The sequence below is a fragment of the Agelaius phoeniceus genome, chromosome Z (assembly GCF_051311805.1).
Source record: "Agelaius phoeniceus isolate bAgePho1 chromosome Z, bAgePho1.hap1, whole genome shotgun sequence".
NCBI classification, from domain to species: domain Eukaryota; kingdom Metazoa; phylum Chordata; class Aves; order Passeriformes; family Icteridae; genus Agelaius; species Agelaius phoeniceus.
In genome coordinates, this window is record NC_135303.1 from 46,458,244 (window position 1) to 46,485,385 (window position 27,142).

At 46.9% G+C, this 27,142-nt stretch overlaps 1 protein-coding gene and 1 long non-coding RNA gene across 2 annotated transcripts; one reads left to right on the plus strand and one right to left on the minus strand.

Moving 5' to 3' along the window:
- Positions 1–1,328: 1,328 nt before the first annotated feature.
- SMU1 (SMU1 DNA replication regulator and spliceosomal factor) lies at positions 1,329–9,139 on the minus strand. Its single transcript, XM_054651890.2, has 12 exons — positions 8,981–9,139; positions 8,536–8,746; positions 8,276–8,428; positions 7,538–7,648; positions 7,046–7,174; positions 5,964–6,083; positions 5,454–5,570; positions 5,134–5,261; positions 4,249–4,375; positions 3,689–3,856; positions 3,272–3,424; positions 1,329–2,652 (listed from the first exon to the last, which is right to left on the minus strand). Exons 1-12 carry the CDS (start codon positions 9,004–9,006, stop codon positions 2,554–2,556), a joined length of 1,542 nt encoding a protein of 513 aa, XP_054507865.1. The 5' UTR covers positions 9,007–9,139; the 3' UTR covers positions 1,329–2,553.
- Positions 9,140–11,081: 1,942 nt separating this feature from the next.
- LOC143692022 (uncharacterized) lies at positions 11,082–19,415 on the plus strand. Its single transcript, XR_013179882.1, has 3 exons — positions 11,082–11,320; positions 17,196–17,316; positions 18,800–19,415. It is a non-coding gene; the product is annotated as an uncharacterized LOC143692022 (long non-coding RNA).
- The last annotated feature ends 7,727 nt before the right edge of the window (positions 19,416–27,142 follow it).

Below are 27,142 nucleotides of genomic sequence, written 5' to 3' on the forward strand. Positions count from 1 at the left end.
TCCCTTGATGTAGGGATGATGAGGTCAGAGAAAACTGAACATACACAGAACCATGGGCCCTAGCAGGACGCACCCACACATGCTCTGGGAGCTGGCAGATGTCATTGCAAGGCCCCTCTTGACAGTCTTTGATTGATCATGGTGACTGGGAAAAGTGCTCAAAAACTGGTGGAAAGTAAATGTCACATCTGTCTTTGAGAAGGACAAGATAGGGAGATCCTCAGAAAAGTCTGTCAAAAAACCTCACCTCAATCCCTTGGAAGGTAATGGTGCAGCTGAACAGAAACCATTTGCAGGCACATCAAGAGCAGGAAAACCATCTGAAGGGGGGTTTTGTCAGGAAGGATTCACCAAAGGGAAGTCATGCTTAACCAACCTGATACATTTTACAGTGGAGTGACTGACCTGGTGCATGACAGGAGTGAAGTGGGTATGATGTCCCTGAACTTCTGTAAGGCACTGTTTTCCATACAATCCACACAGGGAAGGTGCTGAGGTATGGGATGGATGAAAAGTGAAGTAGGTTGAAAACTGGCTGAACACCAGGCCCAGAGGGTGGTGATGAGTGCAACAAAGCCCACGGGGAGGGCAATGTCCCAGGGTCAGTACTGCCTCAGCAAGAAGAGGGAGAAGTAGCTGATAAAATAGAGTCACCAGGCAGAGGGATGAGCTGGCAATAACATCATGAAATTCAAGGGGAAGTGCAAAGTGCTGCACCTGGGGAAGAGCACCCCAATGGAACAGCACACACTGGGGGCACTGGGCTGGAAAACAGCCAAGAAGGAAGATGAGGGTCCTGGTGGACACCAAGCTCAACTTGAGCCATCTTCTTGTAAAGAAGGCAAATGGTGTCCTGGCTGACAGCAGTGGAGGGAGGCCACCCTTCCCAGCTACACTCAGCAAAAGTGAGGACACACCTGGAATGCTACATCTGGTTTTGGGTCTTCCCATAAAAAAGGGACAGAGTTGTACTGGAGAGAGACCAGTCAATGGTCACAAAGATGCTGAAGGAATTGGAGCAGCTCTTCTATAAGGGAAGTACTATTAAAAACATTTTGTCAAGATCTTCCCCCTTAACAGAAGCCCATGGAGCTTGTCGGATATCACTGACAGATATTTCTGTTTTTTCAGTCAGGAAAAATAATCACTTTTTAGTATCTAAAACCTCCCTCTGTTAACCTATCTACAGAAGTAAAAAACAACCTGGGAATTCAGACAGCATAGCTCAACAGAACTGAACACCCCATTTGTAGCAAAGGTGCTGTGTGAGAATTCCAGCTGAGCTTTCTCTACATTTCCCCACCCCACTAAAGACACAGACAAAATACTTAAAGTGGAACTAATTTATTAAGTTGAAGACAAGTTATTACTGTCTGAAAGATTACTGCAGTAGGAAAGCATTCTACAAGAGATGAGGACAGAACACAATATAGCAGATTCAAATCCACATGCATTTGATTCATCATTACAGGAAAAAACTCATTTTTCTGCATCCTAGAAAAGACACAGTCAGACTTTAAAAGACTCTGGTGTACATTCAGAACAGTGTACATTAGTCAGAATCTCTCAACAAAAAACCATGTGCTTCAAATTGAAGAGCCTGCAAGTATCTTTTTATCATCTTGTGGGACCCCTAAGCATAATCTCAGCTAGGTCCACAGGCATATGAAATTTAAAAAAAAAATCTTTAAAATACTTATTTAAAGCATTATCACATCACTAGGAACGCAGCCTATGTAGACATGCAACTTTTGCATGTTTTAAAATATTGATCCCCTGGAGCCTGTTTCAGTTATAGCTGGTCTGAAAACACCTTGCACTTACAGAAAGGGGGCCCCGGTAATAACTCCTTTTAGTCTGGAAGTGAAGTAAAACAAAATAACAAACAAAACAAAACAAAAATCCCCAAACAAAATCAACTGTATCTCACTGCCACATTAGGCAGGTTTACAGTTTATAGTAGGAAGTGCTGGCAGATGGGAAAGGATAGTTTCATCCTGAGGCAGCTGTGTGACACTATTTTCCAATATAATTGGAAAAATGATAGTGTAAATTGAACACAGCAAAGCCCAATGGCATCGAAATAACCCCATCATCAAGCTGATGATGCTGTATCCTCATCTGCATTCCAGGAAACTATTCCTGTTTCAGCAGTGGGGAAGAGACAGCTTTCCATTCCACATTCTACTCAAAAAAAAAAAAAAAAAAAGCATTTTACTGTATTCTAAGAAGTCAGCAATCACTCATAAGCATGTACAGCTGCTGACTCAATGAACTTTTACAAACATTGTAGGAAGAGTACAGACTTCAGGAGGCAGAAAAAGCATTCTCACTGAAGTTGCTTCAACTACTCTAGTAAAAATAAAAGTATATGAAATCAACTGATGCTATATTTATGCATCAATCTACTCTAGGTAGGTAAAAATGTAATTCTCTGGAAACCTGAACTGAAAATTGAGCAAGTGTCACACTGCATATTTAGACCTTGTTAAAGCACAAACACTAGTAACCTGCAACTAACAGGCATGCTTCAGAGCTTGCTGCAAAATCAATCTATGGCTTCCAGAGCTTGAGGAGGCCGTCTTCACTGTAAGTGGCAATCAGGTTCTGATGGGGGTGATGAGCAATGCCAATGACATCTTTTTCATGGACCTAGAGAGTAAGCAGAAAGAGGCATTAAGAGAGTCTTCCTTCAGCAGACTCAAGACAAATATTCTCTTCAAAAAACAAGTGAAGGAAAGCTAGACTGAGGGTGCTTTGTGCACAGAGCAAAAGCAGGGGCACACACATCACCGTTCAACTCCAGTCGCAACAATTTCTGACATGGCAGTTACTTTTTGTTGGCAAGGGAAGGTTCAGTGAAGGTTTACATCCACTGAAATCTACAACATCAACGTGTTCCCTAAATTTAGACATTCAAGCTGGTATTCCTCTAAGTTCAATCTAAAGCAAATTTAAACCCGGTACCTTTAAATCTGATGGCTTTTTCAGATTCTCCACCAACTAGAGCCCAGGTCAAAATATGCCCTCATTCAAGAAAGTCTGAACCAATTGAGTCTTTGCTTGATGGGTAAATACTTCCCTAATTTCTACAATTATATTGTTCTAAAAACCCCAGACACGTTCTATGGCCAAATTCCTGAAATTCATTTGTTACCAATCATGTTTGCTAGAGATTAAAGACTGCTTGGTCTGAGAATGGACTTCATAATGAACATTTACATCATCCCTGTGTTTAAAACTCTGGAAAAGCTCAGAGCTGAAAACTTACAGTCAGAGTTCTCTCCAGCTTGCCCGTCACTGTGCTGAAGCAGTACAGCACAAAATCTTCACCAACACAGTAGATCCATTCACCACGAGGTGAAAGTGCACAGCAGACAAAGTCACCACCTTCTCTCTTACCAGAGCTAAAACTTCTTACAATCTGTAAAGAAAACAGAAGGATTAATCAGCAGCATATCAATAGCATGTTTAGGGCAAAAATATTTAAGAAGTACTAGGTCTGTTCAGAACACAGAACTCTCCATAGCTTCAAGAGCTTTCTGTATTCTATAAACTTGAGTTCAGAATAGTTTGTCATGCAAGCAAACCAGAGAAATCAGGTTTAACGCTGCTAGGTTATTAACTAGGTCTTCTGCATTCTTGAAATGACAGAGTGACCTGAAGGGATACCAGTAAGACCACATACCTGTCCTTGCATATTCATGATGACGACCGTATTGGATCTGTTGCAAACAACAAAGTGTTCTGGGTTTTTAGGCAGCAGAATGACACTGTTCACAGTAATGTCTGTCCCCGCAGTGCTACCAAGGGACTTGAAGGTGTTGGAGCACTCTGTTGTCTTCACATTCCAAACCTAGTGTAAAAAAACCAAAATAAAACAAATTAGCTTCAAAAATGAAAAAGAGCTGATATGCAATTATTTCAGATAAAGGAATCCCCACATCATAGGACAAGAGTTGTCAGTTCAGAGTCTAGAACAAAGTAGGACAGGCAGTGAGCACTACACGTATGTCTCCATTTCATAAATGCAGCAGAGACATGCTCTGCAAGAGACTGTGATAACAAATCTCATCAGTTCTCACACAAATCTACAGCAGAGTCACAAGCCTACTCATTACTGCAGATAACCACCCCCCCCCCCCCCCCCCCCCCGAGTCCTTCTGCAGTGACCGCAACAATTGTAACAAAGCAGGGAGAAGACAAGAGTCCGAAGGTGTCCTTTACAAAGGGTAAATGCCATCTTACCTTCACTGTGCCATCGGAGGATGCACTGATAATATAGTGGCCATCCTGCGTAAAAGTAGCTTCATTGACAAAGGAAGAATGACCACGGAATTCCTTAAGGGTTTTCCCAGATTTTAAACCATGAATCCTGTCAGACAAAAGAGGTGGAAATGAGTAAGCAAATTCCACTCAGTAACCAAATAGGATCAGAATTTTGCAGTACACAAACAGTAATCAACATTTTCCAGATGCTAAGAACTGTAGGAAAAGGGGTTTGAGAATCTTTTCCTATTAAGATTAGAGCAGTGTTTGAGTATTTTTCTGAGTATATTTATTCTCACTTCTAACCTATCCTGCAGTAATCCTTAGGGGAAAAAAAAAAAAAAAAAACAAGAAAGAGGAAAAAGAAAATAAAATGAGAGGGGAAAGAGGAAAGGAGAAAGGAAGGCATATCCACCTAAATAATTTTAATATCTTAACACCTAAAAAATTGTAATATTGGGTTAACATCACTACCCAACACATCTTCAAAATAAATGTAGTTAGACCCCTCAAAAGGTGCACAGCTGAAGTACAAAAGGCAAGAACTAGAAAAAAAATCCCACCCCACCAAAAACTCCAACCAAACAAAAACCAAACATAATCAAACCAACCCAAAACATCCTTCCCTACACCCAAACAGGAGTTTCCCAAGAGAGGCAGTGGGATCTTGAACGCTGGAGATTTTGAATACACAGCTGTTCAAGGCCCAGAACAGGCTATGCTAACTGAAAGGCTAGCTGTGCTTTGAGAAGCATAGTCGACTAGAGACCCCTACAGGCACCTTCTGGATTATACTATCTCATAGTTAAACTGCTTAATTAAAAAAACCTGTTTTCTCTTCTCCAACATTCTCAGTTTATTTACCTGATTGTCTGATCAAAAGAAGCACTAAGAATCTGACTGCTGTCTTTAGAGAAACTGAGGCACGTAACACCTTTACTGTGAGCTCGTTCAAATCTTCTCAGACACTGACCACTCTGGATTTTCCACACCTGAAATGGAAACAGCAAATAAGTGATTACTTTGTTATGAGAACACATAACCTTCAACATCAGAGCCAATACATATGTTAAATACATGTTAAATTTTCTTTGAGTTTATGCAGAATGAGAATATTACTGCTATTGCAAACTGATCTTTTTGGTCACCACCTCTCCCAACATACTGTACAAAAAGATTTGTACCTTGATCTTTCCATCCTGGGCTCCAGTTGCTAGCATTTCTGTATCTCTACTGAAGCACATGCACAGCACTGCATCATCCATCATCATGAAGTTATCTTGTGCCTGGTACTTCAGATCCTAAACAAAAGCAAAAGATTCATGGGTCAGTGTAGTGAAATCAATGAAGTCTACTTTAAGGCAAAGTGCAAAAGCATTAACAGTTTTAACTTCAGTTATACTTTATAACTTATTCTAAATCAGACTTCATAGCCTTGTAATACAGGCTACTACCACTGTCACCATTTTAATGGCAACAAAAACAGTGCAGGAAGGAAAAGAAGTTATCACAGAGACAAATCTATGACAAACCAGACAACTACACCCACATAACTATTCCAGACTGATATTTGCATCACCTAAACAGAATCTTCTCAGGTTCACAGGCCCTAAGAAATTAAAACAATTTCAAAGAATAGATCCAGGTGCTCTGGCAAGCCAAAGTCACTCTGGGTGAAATAAGGAGTAACTTACCTTCCTAATCTTTCCAGTAGTGAAGTTCCATACTTCAATGAAGCCATCAACTGAGCCAGTAACCAGGTACTGTCCATCTGGAGAAAACCGAGCACACTCCACATGTGACTTCTGCCCAAACTGTTTAAAAAAGAACATAAAAAAAGCTTAAGAAGCAAATTAAAAGATTCAACTCATTAAAACAAAACCACAGTGTCATTCTGATGCTAAAAATACAGCACCTTCTAGAGGTATATGTATGTATATTTAATGCTGAAGTACAAAAAAAAATCTGTCAATACATAGAGAGCTGCATTTAAAAAAATGGTAAAACAAAACCAAAAAACCCTCCTTTTGGTCTGGTAACATCCAATGTTACAACAGAATCTGCATGGTTACATCAGGAGCTGAGTTGGTTTCTTTGTACTTTTGTTTTTGCAATGAATTCCCTGTTAACAAACACCTTTTAAATCCCTGAAATTTATCATTGTCAAGACTTCAGAACTTAATAAATTTCTGAAGTTCATTTGGAGTAATGTTTCTCCAGTGTAACTTTTACAGGGAATGTTTGGTTTTTTTCACTGTCCAATTTTTTGATTTCTAAATTTTTAAATTCAAGTGGCCACGACAACAGGAAAAAAAAGCTTCACTAGCCGAAACAAAAATACAAGATTAGCAATGACAAACAAAAAAAATTTCTAATAAAGCGTTTTTAGCAAGTTGTTACTGAACTGATTTCATGAGTTGAAGCTCTTGGCTTCTGAAAAACAGTTTAAGACACAGGTACTTCCTCGAACAAATGAAGAAGGGGACTATGCCAATTCCTGCAAAATTATTGGTTCTGAACTGTGAAGTCAAAGATGCCGTTATCTTAATTACAAAAACCATAAGCACCTAATCTTGTTAAAAGACCTAGTCTCAGACTCCCAAGAAGAAAAGTCTTCTGATAAGATAACGCAGGGAAAAAGGGAGGAAAACACACAGGTGGGGGGTGGGAGGGGAACGACTTACAACAGGGAAAAATAAGCATTCAGAAGATTTCCTCTTATCTCTCAACATCAAACACGAGAAGGACAGATCAGCAGAAACAAAGCAAACATTACCTTAATGTGCCTGCTCAGCTGCGTGGGGAACTTTTCTTCTTCTACGTCTTTCACAGCTGCTTTGCCTCGGAACAAGTCAATTGTCATTCCGGGAGGAAGCAGGCCCTGGTGCTGCTGCCATTTCAGCGCCTTTAGGAGATGAAAGCCGCACCATTAGCTACCAATTAACACAAATCTACCACACAGAAACATCGTCTGCACCGAGTATTCTGACAATCACAAAAGGCTGAAAACACACCAGAAAATGTGTGTCACAGAATGTTATTCTCAAAGTGCACACTTTGCTGCATATTTACTCTGCTGGAAGGAATCTACTGCTAGAGTGATGATTTCTTCTACAACTACTAAACCCTTCCTAGACGGGAAAACTTTTTTAAACTACACCACGTTTAAGCTTTTCTTTTATACAGCTGGAGACTCAACTACATCATAACTAGTTTTATACAGTAACAATCTAAAGACATAGCCATTAAAGCATCTTTCAAGACTCACCTGCCCCAAGAGTGCCATCAGACGAGATGGAGGCACCACGCTGACCTCTCCAGCCAGAGCTTGTGCAATAGCAGCTCTCCGCTTCTCCTTGCTACTCCCATCGGGGTATGCCTGCAGAAAAGTTATTTTCATGAGATTATTGTGATAAGTAATTTTTTTTTTCTAAAAAAAACCCTCTGTTCTTCTGAAATTAAAACTCCTTCCGTATAAATTTTCTGTTAGGAGTCCAAAAGAGGAGCCCCTCCCCCCCCACTTCTCTTTAATACCCACCTTAAAAGCAAAGAATTATCAGGGTTGGAAAAGATCTCCAAAATCAGACCCTTAACTAAGTTAGCCATTAACCCAACATGCTCTCACAAAGACTTTCAGACTGACGTTAGCAATCAGAAAACATGCCTTGTTTTTACTGTTATTACACAGCACTGCTTCTGTTCACACAACCTGCATTTTCTTCTGCGTAACACTGAAACGGCAAGCTGCAGATACCATCCTGTGGACAGACACAGGGCCAGATCCCCAAACTCCCAACAGCAGCACAGGTTTGCTCCCTCGTGATAAAGTGTCATGCACTACTTCCCAAAAACTTCACAGAAGGTACAAAACCATCAAACGGTGAAACTGCACATTCTCGCTCCCCAAGCCAAGAAAAAAAAACCAAAGCCGTGAGCCATCACTAGCATGCAATGATGCTGAGATTCCTGCAGGAGAGGTCTGTAAAGAAAGGATTAACCAACGTACCTCACGAGGATCAAAGTAAGATCTGGCCAAAAGGTTTTCCAGGTGGATGTAGCGCTCCGGCTGAGTTTGTTTCAGCATGATCATGGGATCCGTTTGCCTCAGCAGAGACCGGGCAGCACCGAGTTCTCGGAGCTCGATCAACTCCAGCACAACCTGCACCCAGAGACAAATGTCTGCATCAGCAAATGGTTAGCGGAAAGCACCACACGGAGGTTTCCACACGGACCACAAGAGCCCGCAGGAAACCCGCGCTTACTCACCTGCTCATAGAGATCAATGAGAGTCTTGTCGGGCAGCTTCAGAGACTGTATGGCCTGCAGCACCGTGTCCCAGTGCCCGCTGTTGATGTCCGCCACAAAGCTCTCGATGCTGTCCACGGTGTTGAGGGACACGGTGGTTTCCTCCTGCAGGGTGGCGAGCGCCCGGTGGAGGCTGTTTTCCTTCAGGTACTGCATGATGAGCCGGATCACACTGCGGCCGAGACACAGTGCACGGTCAGCCGGGGCACCAGACACACAGGCCGCGCTCCCCCGCCGCATCCCTCGGCCCCCTCACGGCTCCGGGGCCGCCGCGTCTTGCCTCCCTTCCCCCGCGCCGCTAGGGCCTGACTCAGGCCCGGGGCCGCCAAACTGCTCCCTCCCCGCTCCCCCAGCCGCAGGGGCCGCAGGGTCCTTCGCCACCACCCCGCGCCACCGGCATACTTACTCGGAGGATTCGATCTCGATGGACATCTTGAAGCGCCGCTGGTGCTGGAGACGCCGCTAGCAGTAGCAGTAGTAGCAGTAGTGGTGTCGACGTCGCCACAGGCCTTCCGCCCGTCCTTCCGCCGCTGCTCCGCACGCCACTTCCTTTTCCCGTCCCGTGCCTCTGAATAAATAACGCGCGTGCCCGCCCCCGCCCCGCCCCTGGCTCCGTGACGTCACCCGGCCAGGACGGCCCCTCCCGGCAGCAGCGGCGGGGCTGGCGCGCCCCCCGGCGGCGGAACGGCGGCAGCGCAGGGCCGGCCGGCCGGGCGGCGTGCCGAGCGCGGGTGTGCCCTGCTTCCCACAGGGGTTCCTGCTTCCCGCAGATGTGCTCTGCTTCCACAGGGATTCCTGATTCCCGCAGGGCTTCTCTGCTTCCCGCAGGGCTTCTCTGCTTTCCACAGGGGTTCCTGCTTCCCACAGGGGTTCCTGCTTCCCGCAGGGATTCCTGCTTCCCACAGAGGTTCCTGCTTTCCGCAGATGTGCCCTGCTTCCCACAGGGGTTCCTGCTTCCCACAGGGGTTCCTGCTTTCCGCAGATGTGCCCTGCTTCCCGCAGAGGTTCCTGCTTCCCGCAGGGATTCCTGCTTCCCACAGGGGTTCCTGCTTCCCGCAGAGGTTCCTGCTTCCCACAGGGGTTCCTGCTTCCCGCAGGGATTCCTGCTGCCCACAGAGGTTCCTGCTTCCCACAGGGGCTCCTGCTTCCCGTGGGGGTTCCTGCTTCTCGCAGAGCCGTAGCACGGCTCCAGCCAGCCCGCGGTATCCTGGCGTTTATCAGCAGGAGTGTGACCGGCAGGACCTGGGCTGAGTGTGCCCCTGGTGAGGCCACATGGCGAGTGCTGTGCCAGTTCTGGGCCTCCCACGGCAGGAAGGACACTGAGATGCCAGAAAGCCCTGGAGCTGCTGAAAGGTGTGGAGCACAGGCCCTAGGAGGAGCGGCTGAGAGAGCTGGGACTGTTGGGCCTGGAGTAAAGGAGGCTCAGGAGTGACCTTGTCACTCTGCTTGTCCCTGGAAGGAGGATACAGCCTGGTGGGGATTGGCCTCTTCTCCCAGGCAGCCAGTGACAGAACAAGAGGACATGGTGCCTCAAGCTACGCCAGGGGACCTTCAGGTCAGACATCAGAAGAATTTCTTCACAGAAAGGGTGATTAGGCATTGGAATGGGCTTCCCAGGGAGGTGGTGGAGTCACTGTCCCTGGAGGTGGTTAAGGAAAGACTGGACGTGGCTCTTAGTGCTGTGGTCTGGTTGACAAGGTGGTGTTTGGTCATGGGTTGGACTCAAAGATCTCAGAGTTTTTTTGCAACCGAATTGATTCTGTGATTCCACCCACTGTCATTCATAGGGATCTCAGAAGATTCCCTGTGGTGACACAGGCATGGCAGGCTGCAGGTCAGACATTCTGGCAAAGACACACAGCAGTTCCTTGGCCGCATGTTTCTTGGCACGTGCAAGTTTGCAGGTGCAAGTCCAGGGTGTTACTTGCAGTTTGCAAGCCTTAAAAAGCCATTGTGAGCTCTGCATCTCAAGAGTGTGGTCATGTTTGAAAGAATGACAGTGCACCAAGCAATATGAGTAGGGAAATTAATAGCATGTCTTGGCTGCTCTAATTATGGACAAAGAATTGGAAAAATTATGGTCTACTGGGCAGAGCCCTTCAGTGGTGCCTGGATGAGAAGACAACTCACCTTGGAACACACTGAAAGTAGCTCTGGCCTGCTTGGACTCTGGACTGAGGTAGCCCTGGTTAGTGCTACAAGATGTGTAAAGCTCCCTGTGACTCTCCTGGCTGCACACAAGCTTCTTTGTCAGGAAGAGAGGCTCTTTGTTCCCTGGGCAGCACCAGGATCATGCAGCTCATGGCTTTCTGGGCACAGCACTTCCCACTTGCACCCAGTGATCCAGTGATACCACTCAGCCTGATACCAGAGCTAGGCTGCCAGTACATGGGGGTGTGGAATCCACAGTACTGGCCCCTTCTTGGATGGACTTTTTCTTGCTGTTTTTTCAGGCGTGTGCATTTTGCTAGATGAGCCATGGAAAATACAGCGGTGTGTGAGAAACTTCCTCCCTCTGCCAAGGAAAGCTGTTCTTTGCTGTCTCTGTCCCCAGAGTACTCAAGAAAGTAATCCAATAGCACGAAGTTGAAAAAACGGTGAGCGAAATACATGGCTAACATTCTGCATTCTGTTGTTTCCTCTCTGTGATCCCGACTAATTTTTTTAACTGCTTTTACGGAGGCACAGGGATTACTTCAGGGAAGTGTTGTTTAATCATTCCAGGTTTGTTGGTTTTCAATGACAGGTATATTTATGTTGTTTGAAGGTTGTTTTGAAAACAAGTCTGATCCACACTCTAACAAAGAAAAGCCATAAAACCTAAAGATGGCAGCTATTTTTGTGCTGCCAGCACATAGGAATCTGGCTCAATTCCTCAATAAATTCAGCTGGTGCACTCTTGCTGTTCTCCCCCCCAGTGTTAACAGCCTCTAGCAGGAAAAACCAACAGGTTTTGGTCGGTTTTTCCTGGTCCTGAGCTGTCTCAGTCCTCAGGATGGCATTTTTCTGAGAGGTGAATTCAGCACAGGAACCTGCTAACAGACTGGACTGCATGCTGGTTTACCTAGCCCTTCTGGCCCTCCTTCCCTGGAGGTAGGGAAGGAGGATAGATGCAGAGGGAGGTGGACACCCCAGGTAAACCTTCTTGTGCTCTCCATCTGAGAAAAGGGTCCCAGTGCTCCAAGTGCTATGCAAGCACACAAGAATCAGACTTGGACTTTGAGGCTAGACACAGCTACAGCCAATCTCATCTGGTGCTGGCAGCAGTCCAGTGTCTGGAACCATCCAGAGATCCTTCCAGCTAACACTCACAGGATGCCAGCTCTGGCAGAGCATTACATAAGGGAAGGAGAGGTTTCTATTATATATTTTGGCTCCACTGGGAAGTGGATGCAAAGGGATATATACGGTCTTGATGCAGTTAGGCAACACAGTTATCTCTAGTACACTGGAGCTGACCCCAGTCTTCATTGGTTCCAGGCCCATTCTTTAAATGGAAGGTGAGCAAGCATCTTGGAATAAAAAATTTTAAGGCAATATGTTTACCTTTCTTTCTGGCAGAAAATTTAATAAAATATTTTTTTAATACCTCCTGATTCAAAAGTAGTCAGTTTCCAGCTTTCTGCTCCTTCATGCATCCCGCTCTTTTGCTTCTCTGGGAGAGCAGCTTGAGTACCAGGAGTGAGGTGTGCCTTTTTCCAGCCAGGCCACCAGCCTGCACGGCTGTGAGGCAGGATCCATGAAGCAGATGGGAATCACAGCCCACCCCACATCCACGAGGACATCACATTCCCCACCACTCAGACGTCTGACTTCATGTGCAGCTGTCCGCTGCCCCACAAGCTACAAGGCTTGTTTTCTATGCACCAGAGCTGTGCTATGACACCAGGAGGCCACATAAGCTTACATTGACAATGATGTCCTTTCCCTGCTCTCTGAATTACTCTGGTGATCTACAGTGAAGTTTGGCTTTTCTCAGCTTTCAGGTCACAAGGCCAGAAATTATTCCTTCTGTCAAAGTGCATTTACTGTAGTCTCAAAATAAGATGCACACCTCTGGGGCCAGCCTCTTGAGAGAGGCTGTACAGGGGAAGCAGCCTGTGGTTTCTGTTTCTCAGTTCTTGAGAATACTTTTTGTGGATCCCTCAAGAAAAACCCCACCCCAGGACCAGTGTGTCTCACAGAGAGAGACCTGTGAACTGAGATTAATTTGTGGTTCCAGAGAGTTGTTAAACCTGTGTGCAAAACCAAGTTTTACTTGTCATTGCTGGAAAGGCAGACCACATGCTGGGCTAAGTGAGAAATGAGGAGACACAGATAAAAGGACATTGTCATCCCTTCTTCTGGGTACACAGTAGGAAAGGATGTGGAGAAGCTGGAGGGGGACCAGCAAAACATCTGCAAGGCAGGAAAGGGCATGGACCACATGGTCCGCTGGCAGGAGCTGGGCTTGGCTTGCCTGGATGAGGAGAGGGAGGAGGGAGGTTTAATATCAGCCTATAATTACTGGAAGGGTAATTCCAAATGGCTGAAGGCTCTTTGATAGCCTCAGCTGACACAAGGAGGGGCAGCAGCCACCTAGCTCTGGGGCTGTTATTCAGCAGCTCTGGGGCAAGCACCAGGGAGGCAGGGACCTTGGAGACAGGGGGGTTTAGGCGTGGAGGCATTCTCTGTCCTGAAGAGAGGATTTTTCTTGTGGCTACAGAAAGCCTGGAGGGGGCTGGGAGAGTCTCGTGTCTGTGGGGCTTGGACTGAAACATTTCCCCCTCCCCCCAGGAGCTCTGGTGATGCTGGAGCCCTGCAAACTGTGGACCACACTCTGGCTTCATCTGGCCCTCAGCAGCACAGCAGGGAAGATTGGTAATTTAGGCCAGTCTCTGAAAGATACCCAGTGAAATGTATCTTGGACTAATTAGGCCTTAGGGCTCAGGAATTCAGTTCCAGTTGCCTGGCCTCTGTTTTGACCCCTCCTTCCTTTGAAGTTCATAGAGGAGAGGGGAAAGGAAATGAGAGGAGAGGCCCTGCTTTTCCTGTAAAATGCCTCATTCCTTATAAAATCGTTTGGCAAAAATCTCTTTCAGCTGGATAAGCTGAATACTTTAATACATGCCTGCAGTCATTTTCCACCCTTGTCTCAATTCCCCTGGCTGCTTCGTCACTGTTCTGCATCAGTAAAACTGTAGATGCACAGACACAAATGCTTCTCAAAGAGGTAACAGAGAAGATCTGCAAAGGCATGCTAGAGGGCTCTGAGTTGCAGCATTGTTATTTCCTGGGCCACCTCGAAGTGCACAGCACTATGGAGTACAGAGGCTCCTGCTCCAGCTCAGCTCTGGGTTTTGAGACCTTTCTTCCAGGACAGCCTGCTGGGACACAGCTTCCAGCCTTTCCCAGGCTGTGAAGAAACCACACTGAAAATCCTCACTTCCATGTTAGCAGGAGGGAAGCAGCCCAGGGATGGTGAGGGAGAAGCACATAGTGTCTCAAATATGTCCTAGGCACCTGGGGTTTTTCAGAGCAGTGGGGAACCCAAAGCTCCAAAGGAAGGCAGGTGTATTCTATCTAATAGGAAATTTCCAGGAGATTTTGGTAGGAAGGTGTCTCTGGAGGTCTGCAGTTCAACTCCCTAGTCCAAAGCTAGATCACGTTGTGTTTGACCATGTTGAGTTCTGCATACCTCCGAAGACAGAGACCTGGTCTCTGAGTTGTACCACCCTCAGTGGAGGAACTGTTCCATGCCCAGTTGGAATGTCCCATCCTGCAGCATGTTATGTTTCCCCATGTCCCATCCTTGTCTCCTTCTGGAAGAGTCTGTCTCTGCTTTTTCCATGATCACCATTCAGGAAGTGGATGACCCCTGTGAGAACTCCCCAGCTGTCCCTTCTCCAGGCTGGAGAAGCCCAGGTCCCTCAATGTCTCTTCATGCACCCTGTGCTGCAACCTCATAACCACCCCAGTGGTCACTGCTGGATTCTTTCCAGTTTGTCAGTGTTTTCCTTGTAGGCTCAAACTGAAGGATGCAATAGTGAGATAAGCCTTCAGCAGCACAAAGTGGTGAGCAAGAATCACCTCTTCTGTGCAGAAACTGATGAATCTGCTTCTGGCCCATTCCTCCAGCTGCTGAGATCCCATCAGGTGACAAGCCCTCCTCCTGAAATACAGCAACCAGTTGATATTAGTTATGGGCTTTTTCTTATCTCTCTTTGTGATGGGTTGAAATCCACCAGATGCCTGTGCAGTGGGTTGTCATGGGTCCTGATAACTGCCCAGAGTTTCTGTCTCTCTTGGCCAGGGATCCAGAGAGAGCAGTAAGAACTACTGTTTCCCTAGAAAGTGGCCTTGCTGCAAAATGTGACTGGGAGAGAGTGTATTTAGAGCTGGAGTAATTCTTACTTCTCCTTTTGAGAGGTGAAAGGATGGCCCAAGTGTGGTCAGAGATTTCCTAGACCTACATTTAGTGCCCACCTGCAGTCCTCAGGCTGGGAGTTTTCATATCCTGTTTCATACCAAACCTCCTGCACAGCTGCAGGGAGGAGGACTGAATCTGGCCACAGTGGCAGGGGCTGAGCTCTGGTATGGGTAAACAGCTGGGAACAGAGAAGGAGTCTCCAGCTTGCCTCGTGCTCTTCACCTTTGCCTGCATGGGGGTCTGCAGCAGCATGTAAAGGGCCCATGCTCAGAGTGCCCACTGGCTTCATCTGAGTTCATCTGCCCAGCTGATTCCTGCCTTGGGCATCTTGGAGGCACTGCCATCTTCCCCAGGCTGCAAGGGGCAGCTAGCTGACCTGAGGCTGGTTGGGCACTGCTCTGTGCAGGTTGGTTTCCTGCTCTGTGCAGTGAGGGGCCCAGGGAGGCCCAGCACTGCTCACAGATGGTAGGCAGTCACTGGGGTTGCAGAGAGGACAGCTTTCAGGTAGTGTTTCCACATGCAATTAACAGAAAATGTCTCAAAAGCCATGTATACAGCTGTGCACCAGTGCAGGGGCATTGGATGCATTAAACCAATAGAGCCACAGGCACCCCAGCACAGTTTTCACACAGGTGGCTGCTATGTTTCTAATCTGTGTAGTTTTGAAGTGCTAAACCAGCTTGTGATGCGAGGACAGGCAGGCATTAATTTGGCTGCATGCAGAGCACAGAAGGCCTCATGAAAATAAAATGTGGTATGGTGTACTTCGCAGTATTGTCTTGGAGGGGAGACCATGCTACAGATTTATGTTAGGAGCTGGATTTTCCAACTCATTTGAGTGATGTTATTGGGTGAGTCATGTCAAAACTGCTTTAAGGTTAGAAATGAAATTAAAAATTAGGCTGAAAAGCTGTTATTCACAGGCAAAAACTGATCCAAGACATTTATCTTTCATTTTTGTGGACTGTAGACAAGGGAGAACTGTGAGAAGACTAGTTTCTATGTAACTGTATGAGTAACGACACTCCCTAGTGACGTTTGATAGGAGTGAGTATATTTAACTTGCAGGCTGTGTTACACTTCCAAGCTGTAATCTTGGGCAAGGCCCTTGGATGCTTATAAAAATGAGGCAAGAGGCAAAAAAATGAGCAATAAAAGTAAGGAAGGGACAGGAAATCATGTTTGTGGCTTGGCAGGCAACAGCTGTTCTTCAGGGCTAGCCCCAGCCCCAGTTTTTGCCTTGAGATCATCAGCACCAGCGAGACACTCAGTCTGCTCTCCAGGAGCAGTGGTCTCACTGCTCTGTCACCAGTGTGAAATGCTTTTTGCCATGATGGGACTTGGCTTTGGAGAAAACCAAACTGTCTGACAGCACGGTGAGGCCAAATCTGTACCCAGTTTGGAGACTTGGAGGGCTGGGCTTTGATAGCACCCACTGGCGACCACTCTGCCCTGTGCACCATGGCAAGAAAGCATCCAGGTAGCTGGAATTTCTTGTTCTTGGAAGAGCTCTCCCTTCAGGCTGTTCCTCCCTGGTACTCCAAACAAAAGCAGTCTCGGTGCCTCAAAATGTCCAAGCAGCTTGCCCTTCATTTGGCCATGTCTCCACCTCTGGTATTTCTTGCGGGGTTCAGTGCAGGAAACTAGCTGCTGTCCCTTAGGATGGACAGTGTCCAGCTGGAGAAGGATACTTTCTCCCAGATTGAGGGAGTCCACAACAACCACTGCACCTCTCACCCATTTGTATAGAAGCCTGGCAAGGGAAGAAATTTATCAAGTTTTTTTTTCCCAGATGGCAAGAGAGGGATGGGCTGAGGGATGGCCAGTCCCCAGGAGGGACTGGCACCAGGACAGAGACACTCCAGCAGCCTGTACTGCTGCTTGGCTGTGGAGGCAGCATGGAATCTGGTGTCCTTCTTGTAGCTTTGTGTGTAGCCTGGCCATAACAAACCAGAGTGGACAAGGCACAATTGCTTGATTAGCATAACCCTTCAATTACAAGTGGTTTATTTGGTTTTTAATCAATATCTGTAATATCATCATGTGGCAGGGTGGCTGGATGAGATCCTTGAGTATTCTGTCCCTGTCACTGGAAAGCACATACACACACACACCCACACCCACACACACCTCACAAGGGGCTGAAGTCAAAAAGTCAAAACTTTGAGTCTTGGAAATATCTGCTGGCACTCTCCTCTTACTGTTTTCATAGTCAGAACCCCAAGCCGAGTGATGGAAGCCGAGCTCGTCCTGGAAAAAGGAGGAAAGCCAGATATTTGACTGCAGAAAAAACCCCAAAACGCAGTTGCCTGCAGAATCCCTTCTAAGCCAAGGTGGGAAAACACAGCTGCCAGGGTAGGTCAGTTTGCAGTAATCTGAGAACAAAGACAAACTTTGCAGGCATTTGCACCTAGGTAGGATTTTCTTTTATCTGTGCAACTTGAGAAGCTGAAGGCAGTACCTAGTCATTTAATCTCAATTGTCTGCCACAGACCGCGTTTTACGCTTCATTGAGTAATTTGGTATAGCACCTTCACCACTGCTTTTCTGACCAATTTGTCTCACCTGACTGATTTCAGACCCCCAGCAGTGCTCATGGTGGTGGAGCCTCTGGAGTTCTCCAGTTCACACCCCTCCATTCAAACCAGGGGGATGACTAACCTGAAGCAGCTCAGCTCGGAGGTGACCGGGGCTGGGAATATCCCTGGGGCAGTAGAGGTGAAGACCCGGGGCAACCCCTGGTGCACCTCTGTGTGCACAAGCTCCTCCTGCTCTCACCTGCCCAGAATGGCCAGGGGCTGCAGCTGAGCCCAGGGTGACATGTAAGGTCGCATGAGACCCAGCAGCACAAAAGCCAGCAGGGCCTTCTGAAGGTCTCCTGCTCTGGGATATGACAGGTCTCTTCCCAGAATGATGTCAGGATAGCTGTGGCTTTGTGCAGCCATGTCCAGGAACCACTCCCCAGGGATGGAGACCTTCTCCCTCCCTGGTGCACTCCATCTTTGCCTGTCCAAGTTGTGGCAGCTGTGGTGGTGGATTCCTGTGCTTGCAGCAATGGCAATAAGCACATCCACAATGTCTGCCTGTGCTGAGGGTGTCTGAGGAGGCACACCATGCAATGGGTGTTGGCTGTGAGTCTGATGTTTGCACTACGAGAAAAGGAGACCTACTGGAGACCTTTGAGACTTCCCAGCTTGGCTGTGCAAGCCTCTTGAAGCTGTCCTTGCTCTGAGTACAGCTTTGGAGCTGGGCATCTCCAGAGGTTCCCTTACAACCTAAATTTGCACAGGATTCTGCTGTAATGGCAGGTGTACTTAGGTTTATTTATTTTCCTCTAAACAGGAACTTATTGAGAACAAATTAGTCATAGCTGGACTAGTGTTGGGGTGAGAAGGTTGTACAGAGCCTTTTTTTAAATTGCCACCCCAGAAGAGCTTTACCAAAATGGCAAGTTGCCACCCAGTACCAGTCAATTGATCACCTTGGGGCTTTTTATGCTTGTTGGCCAAGTCACAGCACCACTCCAGCAGAGACAGGCCATGGTTTTGGCAGAGGATCCAGTAAAGGTCCCAAGTGATTACTGGCATCTACAGGTATGAACCTCAATAAAACTTTGCGTGCTGTTTTGTACTCATTTTGTTCCTTGAGTATTTTTACATTTATTACTTTTAGTGGAAGTATTTCTGTGCCAGGGAACATAAAACTCAGAAGAGTAACAGCACTAGTCTGCAGAAAACAGAAATGTTATATGTCTCTCTCCTACCACACACATATATACAGATATATACTTACATATTCTTTTTCTGTTTTTTACAGTGCTGGAAATAATCATTATGAGGGAGAGGCTGACATGGTGAAAAACAGAGCCTTGGTCCAGAGGGATATCTCTAAATGGGAGGACTGGACCACCAGAATTTTACACAGCTCAGGCAGCAGAAGTGTCAGTGGCACATCTGATACACAGGGGTGAGGGAGGAATAACCCTGAGGATTGGTTCAGACTGAGAAGTGACTGGTGGATAGAACTTGGAGGTAACTCTGAAAAGAGCTTGAATGTGAAAAATGCATGTATTTTATGATTGGCTTTTCGCAAATATTAAAATTAATATTATATGTGTTGTGTTAGAAAGTAATGCTGTATTAATTCTCTTAAATACTGTGTTAAATATAGTTTTAGGTAATAAAAATTGTTAAAACAGAAACGATGCTATATAGGATACTCTTTTTAAAAAAAAAGGACTCGCAGCGAGATAGCAGCCACAGGACACCTAAATCTTTCAGAGAAGAAGAATTTATGGCCCTCTTATCAGAAGAAACTGAACTTCTTCCTGCCTCGAAGGCCCTGTTAGGATTTGGAGGAAGAAGTTGATGATGACCAGACAGAATCCTGTATTTGAATGGAATTTATGCATCATGTATGAAGTGTGTGAATATGTAACAGGCTATTATTTTTAAGGGTTAATCCTCTGTTAACGGGTGTCCTTTTTCGGGCTGGTGCTGCCCAGAAAAAGGTACCCGGACGTCCGTAACTCTTTGTCTTTATTGTCTCATATTGTCCTAATTCAGTTTGTCCAAATTATTATTATTCTAATTATATTACTATTTTTATAACCATTTTATTACTATTAAACTTTTAAAATTTTGAAAACAAGTGATTGGCGGTTTTAACATTGAACATGGGCCAAAAGTAATTCTCATTGTGTATAATGCAAACTGCTTATTGAGCTGTACAAGGAGGACCACAGCCAGCCCAGTAGAGGGATGTTGGAGACTCCTGTGTAGCTGCGACTCCAGAAAGCTTTTCAAGAGGATTCATTACAGTGAGGAGAAATGGATCATGATGCTGGCCAAGTTCAAGATTCTTCTGCAGGCCTCTGCAAAGCTGCTGAGGTTACAGGTAGTCAGACCAGTGGAAACCAAAGTGTTTAAGCGGGGAGACTGAAGCATGTAGGCATGCTGGCAGAAGACAGCAGGCAAAATGTCTTGCTGTACATTAGGCACTGGAATGAACAGTACACAGCCTGCTGGCATGGCCTAAATAACTCATTGCCTGGATGGGGCAGCCATGTGAGCTCTGCCAGCATGCAGGGTATCAGCCACACTGTCCTTTTTGCTTCCTCTCAGGGCCATCACTTCCAGTATGCTGGTGGGGTAAAGGTTAGGGTGTCTTGCAACACAGCCTGTTCTCAGTCAAAAAGGCAGTTTTTTAGCACTGTCTACTGTCCCTCAGCTTATTCTCATGTCTGGCTGCTGCTAGGTGGCATTTTTTCTGAAGGCCTGGGGTCCTTGGCCACAATATATTTCCAGTGTTGCTCTTTCTGATACCACTGTGGTTCCTGCTGGGTGGGTTTTTTGCTATCATACTATCTCATATTGCATGAAGCTGAAATGGCTGGAACAGTCTCTGCCCTAAACTGTTGGTGCAGCAGCAGCCATGGTGTTAAACACGAGCAGAAGTTGCTTATTTCCCCTGAAGGGGTATCTTTATAGCTCTGCCCTGATTTTCTGTTGTAGTCCCAGAAATACTGTAACTCTGACGGCAGGGGTTAGAAATTTGATTTGTTAAGACATTGCAATGGCATTATGTCTTGGGTTTTTTCAGAATTTCCTGGATGTTACTGAAACAGGATAATCACTTACTCATGTGCAACCAATGACCACATGGAAGCTGCTCACAAAAGAAGCAGCAGTCTCTTTGCTAACAAAGGAACTCCTTACTGCTTTATTTTTCCAACAAAAAATTTCCAAATGTAGTAATTAAATTTATCCGTTTGTTCCATTTTTGTGTTTATTCTCACAAGAGAGCCCAGTGAGGGGATGGAAGACAGGGTTCCTTGGTATTGTAATAAGAGCCCTGGTCTGAAGTTTTTTTTCTGTTGGTAATTACTCTTAGCTCAAAAATGCCAGAATGGTGAAGATTTTTCTTGTTTGGACTCTTTTGTCTAGTGTGTTCACATTACCATAGATGGAATACTTTGGAGAAGCTATAAGATTTCAGTTTAATCAGGTCCAGGCACAAATTTTGGACCAAGCGCTAATACAGCAGAGCATCAGGAACATATGTCTCCCCTCTGCACACAGATAGAAGGGGACTCAAGAGCTAACCAGGCATGACAGAAAAATTTGCTTATACAAGAACCATCTTCCCTTTTCTCCTCTTCAGTCTTCCTCTTTTTCTCCCAAATGCAAATCGGTAACGCTGATTATTAACACTAGGTCTGAAAAACGTTTCTATGTTTAAATGTGAGGACAGATGGGTGTTTGGTTTGAGGGATATTAGCCAACCAGGAATGCATAATCAGCATGGTAATTAACTACAGTCAACACATCCAACGGCTTGGGTATCCCGGGGCGGGATTCCTAGGACTGAGACCTAAGAAGTAGTATACTGGGGGAGGAGTCAGCTTCCCGAGGGGAATGGAACTCTGGTGAGCTGGGATAGAGCGGTTTGCCCAGGGGCATGGCTGGAACTAAGGAGATGTGGTAGGAAGAAATACTCGTGGTAGCTAAGCAGGTCAGGAGGACGGCGAGGAGGGGCTGGGTTGGCTCTCTGTCCCCGCGTGTGTCTGGTGCATGAGCTGGACCTGTGGTGGGATACAGGGGTGGAGAGTGCTGCCCGGGGATGGCCCAGCTTGGTCACACCAACAGGAGACACCCCAAAGTGAAGGGCCAGACTGCTCTCCTCCGACCATCATTCTGGAAATGAAGAAGAAAAAACGCGTATGGGGCTTCACCCAGAGTGGCCCCTGCGCATCTCCCGTGCTTTGAGGCAGGACGCAGCGCCTCCCGAAGCCAACGGGAAGCGGCGGCAGGTGCGGGATGCGTTCAGTCTTCTCTAAAGGCTGCACCTGAGCTTAATTGTATTTGGGAAGTGCCCAGGTTACTTTTTCACAGCCTCAACCCTTGGAGTGATGTTTATGTTTCCTTTTCTCTCTCCCTGCACCCTCACATTTGCAGATGATTCACCGGCCCCTGTCCAGAGGCAGTTAAGACTAAATCAATCAGGTGTTAATGATCCACCTGCAGGCTGGACTTTCGCAGCCGCTGTGAACTAATTCTCTTTCTTGGTCACATCCCCAAACGGTGACACGTTATGTCATCTGACATCAACTGTTGTCCCTCGTTTGTCTCTCTGGGGAAGGCACCAGGCTAAATCATGAGATCCTCTCTCCTGGTAAGTTCGCTGTGGCTGGTACCTTCAGCATCCACCAGAGAACAGTCACTCTGTAGGACTGTTAACCCTGCATCTTCGTAGTGTTAAAGTAGCATGAGTGATTTATGCTGGGACATCACAGTATCATAGAATGGTTTGAAAGATAAGTCCTGCCATGGCTCTCCCCATCCCGGCCCAACCAAGGCAGGAACATCTCCCTCTAGACCTCACTGGTCAGAGCTCCATGCAGTCTGACACTGAACACTTCCAGAGCTGGGGCATCCAGAGACTCTCCGAGCGCCCTGTTCCAATGCCTCACCACCCTCACAGTAAATAAATTATTCCTGATAGCTAGTCTGAATCTGCCTTCTTTCAGTTTAAAGCCATTTCCCCTTGTCTTATCACTATGTGCTCTTGTAAAAAGAGCAGCTCTCTCCAGCTCTGTTGTAGCCCTTTTAGGTACTGGAAGGCCGCTACAAGGTCACCTCAGAGCCTTCTCCTCTTCAGGCAGAACACCCTAACTTGCTTGGACTGTCCTCATAGCAGAGATTCTCCATCCCTCTGATCATCTTGGTGATCTGCTCTGGAGTCAGTGCAACAGGTCCATGACCTCCCTGTGCTGGGGCCCCAGAGCTGGATGCAGGGTTCCAGGTGGGCTCTCAGCAGAGCAGAGCAGAGCAGAGGGGCAGAATCCCCTCCCTCCCCTGCTGCCCACGCTGCTCTGGATGCAGCTCAGGACACGTTTGGCTCTCTGGGCTGGGAGTGCCCATGGCTGGGTCATGTCCAGCCTCTTGCCAAACAGAACCCCCAAGTCTTTTTCCTTTGCTTCAGTCATGGCAGAAGGAGGAAGGGTGCTGGGTCTTGTGCAAGTTACAGTTCTGAATTTAGGGAATCTTCCATGGAACATGTCCTCCAGAAACTTAGACAACCAGCCAGCTCATACTAGCAGGCAGTCAGAAGAATAAACCAGAAGGGAGGACTGAAATGCTTTAAATACATCCTCTACTCAAAGCAGGCAAACCACAATGTCAGGTCCAGTTGTTCTGAGTCTTTTCAATTTATGCTTGTGGTATCTCCAAGACCAGAGACCCTACCAGCCCTCTGGTACTTGTCTGCATCTCTTCTGCAGGGAAGCAACTTTTTCTTGCACCCAAACAGCAGTTTCTCTGTGCCAAGTCTTTGCCCAAAGGATGGTAAAGTAAACATGTGCCTTTGCCACACAGATCCTCTTCCTTGGGCACACAGGGACAGCAGTGAGAAGCGAGGCCACAAGCACTCTCTGCCCATTGGGAAGGAGTCTTAGGGCAGGGAGGCATCTGTGACTCAGAATGCATGGGGAAGTAGCAAGGAATCCCAGTACTGTAGTCTGTAGTGGGGCTGGAGCTGAAACAGAAAAGGCACTTCCTGAAGTTGAGACCAGCCTCGTTTGCCCTCCTGCTGTGCCTCTCCACACAGGGCTGGTGGGAGAGATGGTGGCAAGCACAGGGCTTTCTCACTGTCTCCCACAGGCAGCAGTGCCACAGTGAGTCTCTCCCTGCAGTTTCAGCTGCTGCCAGTGGGTTGGAGCTGTGCCTTCCAGGCAGGGGTATGGCCCACAGCTGACTTTTACACTGGGTTTTAAGGGGTTGGTTTGCAGAAGGGAGTGTGATGGCATTTCAGGCATGATGACTATGGTTTCCATAGCAGCCCAAAGGCCTGAGTCAGCATCTCCCTGCTGCTGTGACTGGAAAGATTTGTCCCGGGCGTGGCACATGAGAACACAATACTGGATCAGACAAGGGTAGTGTGTATAAGGTTTGAGCTACCTTGAGGGCAGGAAATACACCAAAGAGAGGACCAAATCAGTTTTTCTCAGCTAAATGTGGGGATCCCTTTTGAAGAGTGGGGGTTGCTTGTGCCCACCTGAAGGGTGAGTGCTCTCTTTAGCATGAAGCCTCTTTCAGCCTCTTCCAAGCATATCTGCCTGTGCTCTTGCCCTGTGCTGGCTGGGGCTGGGCAAGTGTGCGAAGTGCTGTGTCCAGATATGCACTGGCTCAAACTTCTTGGATGGCAGGAGAGCTGAAGCATGGTTCTCTCTTACCCCTCTTATCTCAAACACAGAGATAACTGTGTTTGTCTTTGCAGTTGCAATTTGAGAGCAGGAGTCACCAGTGTGAAGGAATAGCAAGAACCGCTCTGAGCTCTTTGTAGCCCATTGCAACTCAGAACATGCACTGAGCAGGGAGCTGTGAATTATCATTACCACTAGCAGTGCAAAACTCTGCCTTCTGCATCCATGGGAGTCAGAGGGCGTAAAACTCTCAGGCAGTTCACCACAAGCCCTCGCCTCTGATCATCTGCTTTTAATGAGAATGTCAAGAGAAAGTCTGTCTGGAAAGGCAAGACTTCATCTGTCATGCACCCATCCATGTTGGGCCCGTGGCCAGGGTATGCACCCTGGTGAATATCCTCAGCACTCACTGTGCAGGGTTTGGGTATACGAAAAGATTCGGTGGCTCTGCTCAGGATGGCCAAAAGCAAGCCAATTAGAAATAGAGAGATAATTCCCCCTCCCTGGACTGGGAAAATACATAAATAGTCATTTGAGTACTGCCAACCTTTTCTGGCATTCAAGATAAGGTTCAATCTTACATGAGCAGCAAAATATTTTTTCTTCTGAGGGGGCATTCTTCTAATGAATGTGTGAACAGATTCAAATTACCAGCTCATTGCGTCCCCCTGTACAACAGACCAGTGACAAATGGCACTGTAAGGATGTGGGAAAACCCCCCAGTGTTTCTTTAAGTGCTCTATTTTGAGACCAGTAAGTGCTGAGTAAACACTGGTGTGCTGGGAGCAAGCTGTGCTTGAAACATGAAACTCCTCTGAGAAAGGTCATTTGCTTCCTTTGGGTGCATCACAGGATTGCTAGCAGGAACCAGCTCTAACTAAGCACAATGTGGAAAAACCTGTCCCATGTCTCCATCCCTCAGGGCTCTTGTCCATCCCCAACCCCCTGCTGCCCTTTTTGGCTGTGTGTTCCCTGTCCCTCTCCATTGTAAAGAAGTTGGCACCTCCTCCTAATGGACTATTGCCTGGTTTCACACCTCCTGTGTCCAAAGGTGTGTCCGGATTTTGAACTCCTGTAACCTGTGAGCAATCTGCCACCGAGAATGTCTGTCCAAAGCAGTAACAGAACCTGCCCTTGGGTCCAGAACAGCCCAAGCTCCACTTCTCAATACAGCCACAGCTCCCAGGACCCATCAACTGCCTCACAATGTGTTTGTTAATCTGTGTGTGCAGTGAAGTGAATTAGCATTAGTGAGGCTAATTTATTTCTTGCAGGTTGCCAACACAAATGTTGCAACTCAGGCTTTCTCTGCCATAGGATTTTGGTGTGCAGGATTGTGTTGGTTCTCTTCTACACATTGACTCACAGAACTAACAATCCTATAATGGGGTTTTGACCTCCAAAACTACCCATATTTGCCTGGAGCTGTGGCACCTCCGTACCCCAGCAGTCTTATTCTTTGTCCTGTGCTCCAGTGCAAGATGTCTCTGCTGCCTTTTTATATACAAGGACCTTGCAGAGACGGATGTATGAACAGAGACATACACGATCCTCATGATGATGTTTTGCCAGGTACAATAGGCCCAGGGTAAGATACACAGAGATGTTGCTCCGTACACAATGTGGACCCACAGCACAATGCAGCGTTTGGGCAGGAGAGAGGGAGTGTGGGTATGGTCAAAGGTTTTCAGCTTCTGATCCAGCTCCGTGCTAGGCTTTTTGGGTGCTCTGCAGGCTGTTTCCCATCTCTTTGTACTCACCCATTTGGGTCAGTCTGCAGTACAAAGGACTTGCTCTCTTACTTTAAGGATCTTTCATGTGATTGAAGTGCCTCTTTCTGGCTGAAACAGAAGACCACTGCCAACTGGCAGCAGTAACAGCTTTGTAGCAAGCAGATTTTGGGGGTCCCCACGGCAGTGTCTCCAGGTGATCTAGCCTGCAGACATCTGCATGGTGTTTGCTGGCATCAGGTGTGCACTCACTGTGTGTGTATAGCAACAGACATAGCTTTCCCTCCTTCAGCCTGTCCAGGGTTTCACAGGTGGGGATGACTTCCGTGTGTGTGCTGCATCATGGCACTGTCCTGCACATCAGCACATTCTGTGCCTTCTGCTCCCCAGAAACATGTCAGATAGGCCCCTGATCTGTGGCACTGACCTACTTTCTAGTCAAGAGAGCCATTGCTGGCATCAGGCTCAGGTTAAGAGCACATCTGCTCAGTTCAGTGCCAGCAGCCCTTTCCCCTACTGAGTCCTCTTTGGGTCAGGATGTTCTCTGTATGCTTGGTTTGCAGCTGTCTCTTGAGGGGACAACCAGCCATCCAGGGTTGAAAAGCATACACCTATGCCACAGTCCCTTTTCCTGTCTTGAATTTTGACTTCTCAGAATGCAGTTTTCAGCCCAAAGACAACTCTTCCTGCCAGCATACTCAAACACAGGCCAGGAGCCCCCACCCAACCACCGGGCCATTCTCTGAAACACCTATGCTCACAGACTCACCTGTGATTGCATGTCTCCTCTCACCCAGTACAGATATAAATGCTTTAGTGGGCAACACATGAAATACCATATGGTGACCACCAGAGAGAGCAAAACATGCCAAAGGGCTTGGCAGCACGACTGCCAGATACCTTCCACTGAGCTGCAGAATTTTGGCTATAGGAGGTAGTTTTCCTTTCGTTTGCACAGTCCTGAAGCCAAGGCAGAGGTTGGTAGCTGGAGCAGCAGGTTTGGAAGGAATGAGCTGCTTTGCTGTGCAGCAAGGTGCTGAATCAGAGTGCCTGTAAATGATGGGACAACAAAACCAAAAATTACATACTCAGCAGCTGGCAGACTAGGGCATTCCTTCCCCCAGGAACTCCCGTGGGTCAGGCTGGGAGGGCAGCCTGTCACACAGATCCAGGGCAAGTACAACCTCTGACACCAGACCGCTCCTGCATCCTCAAAGATTTCCAGCC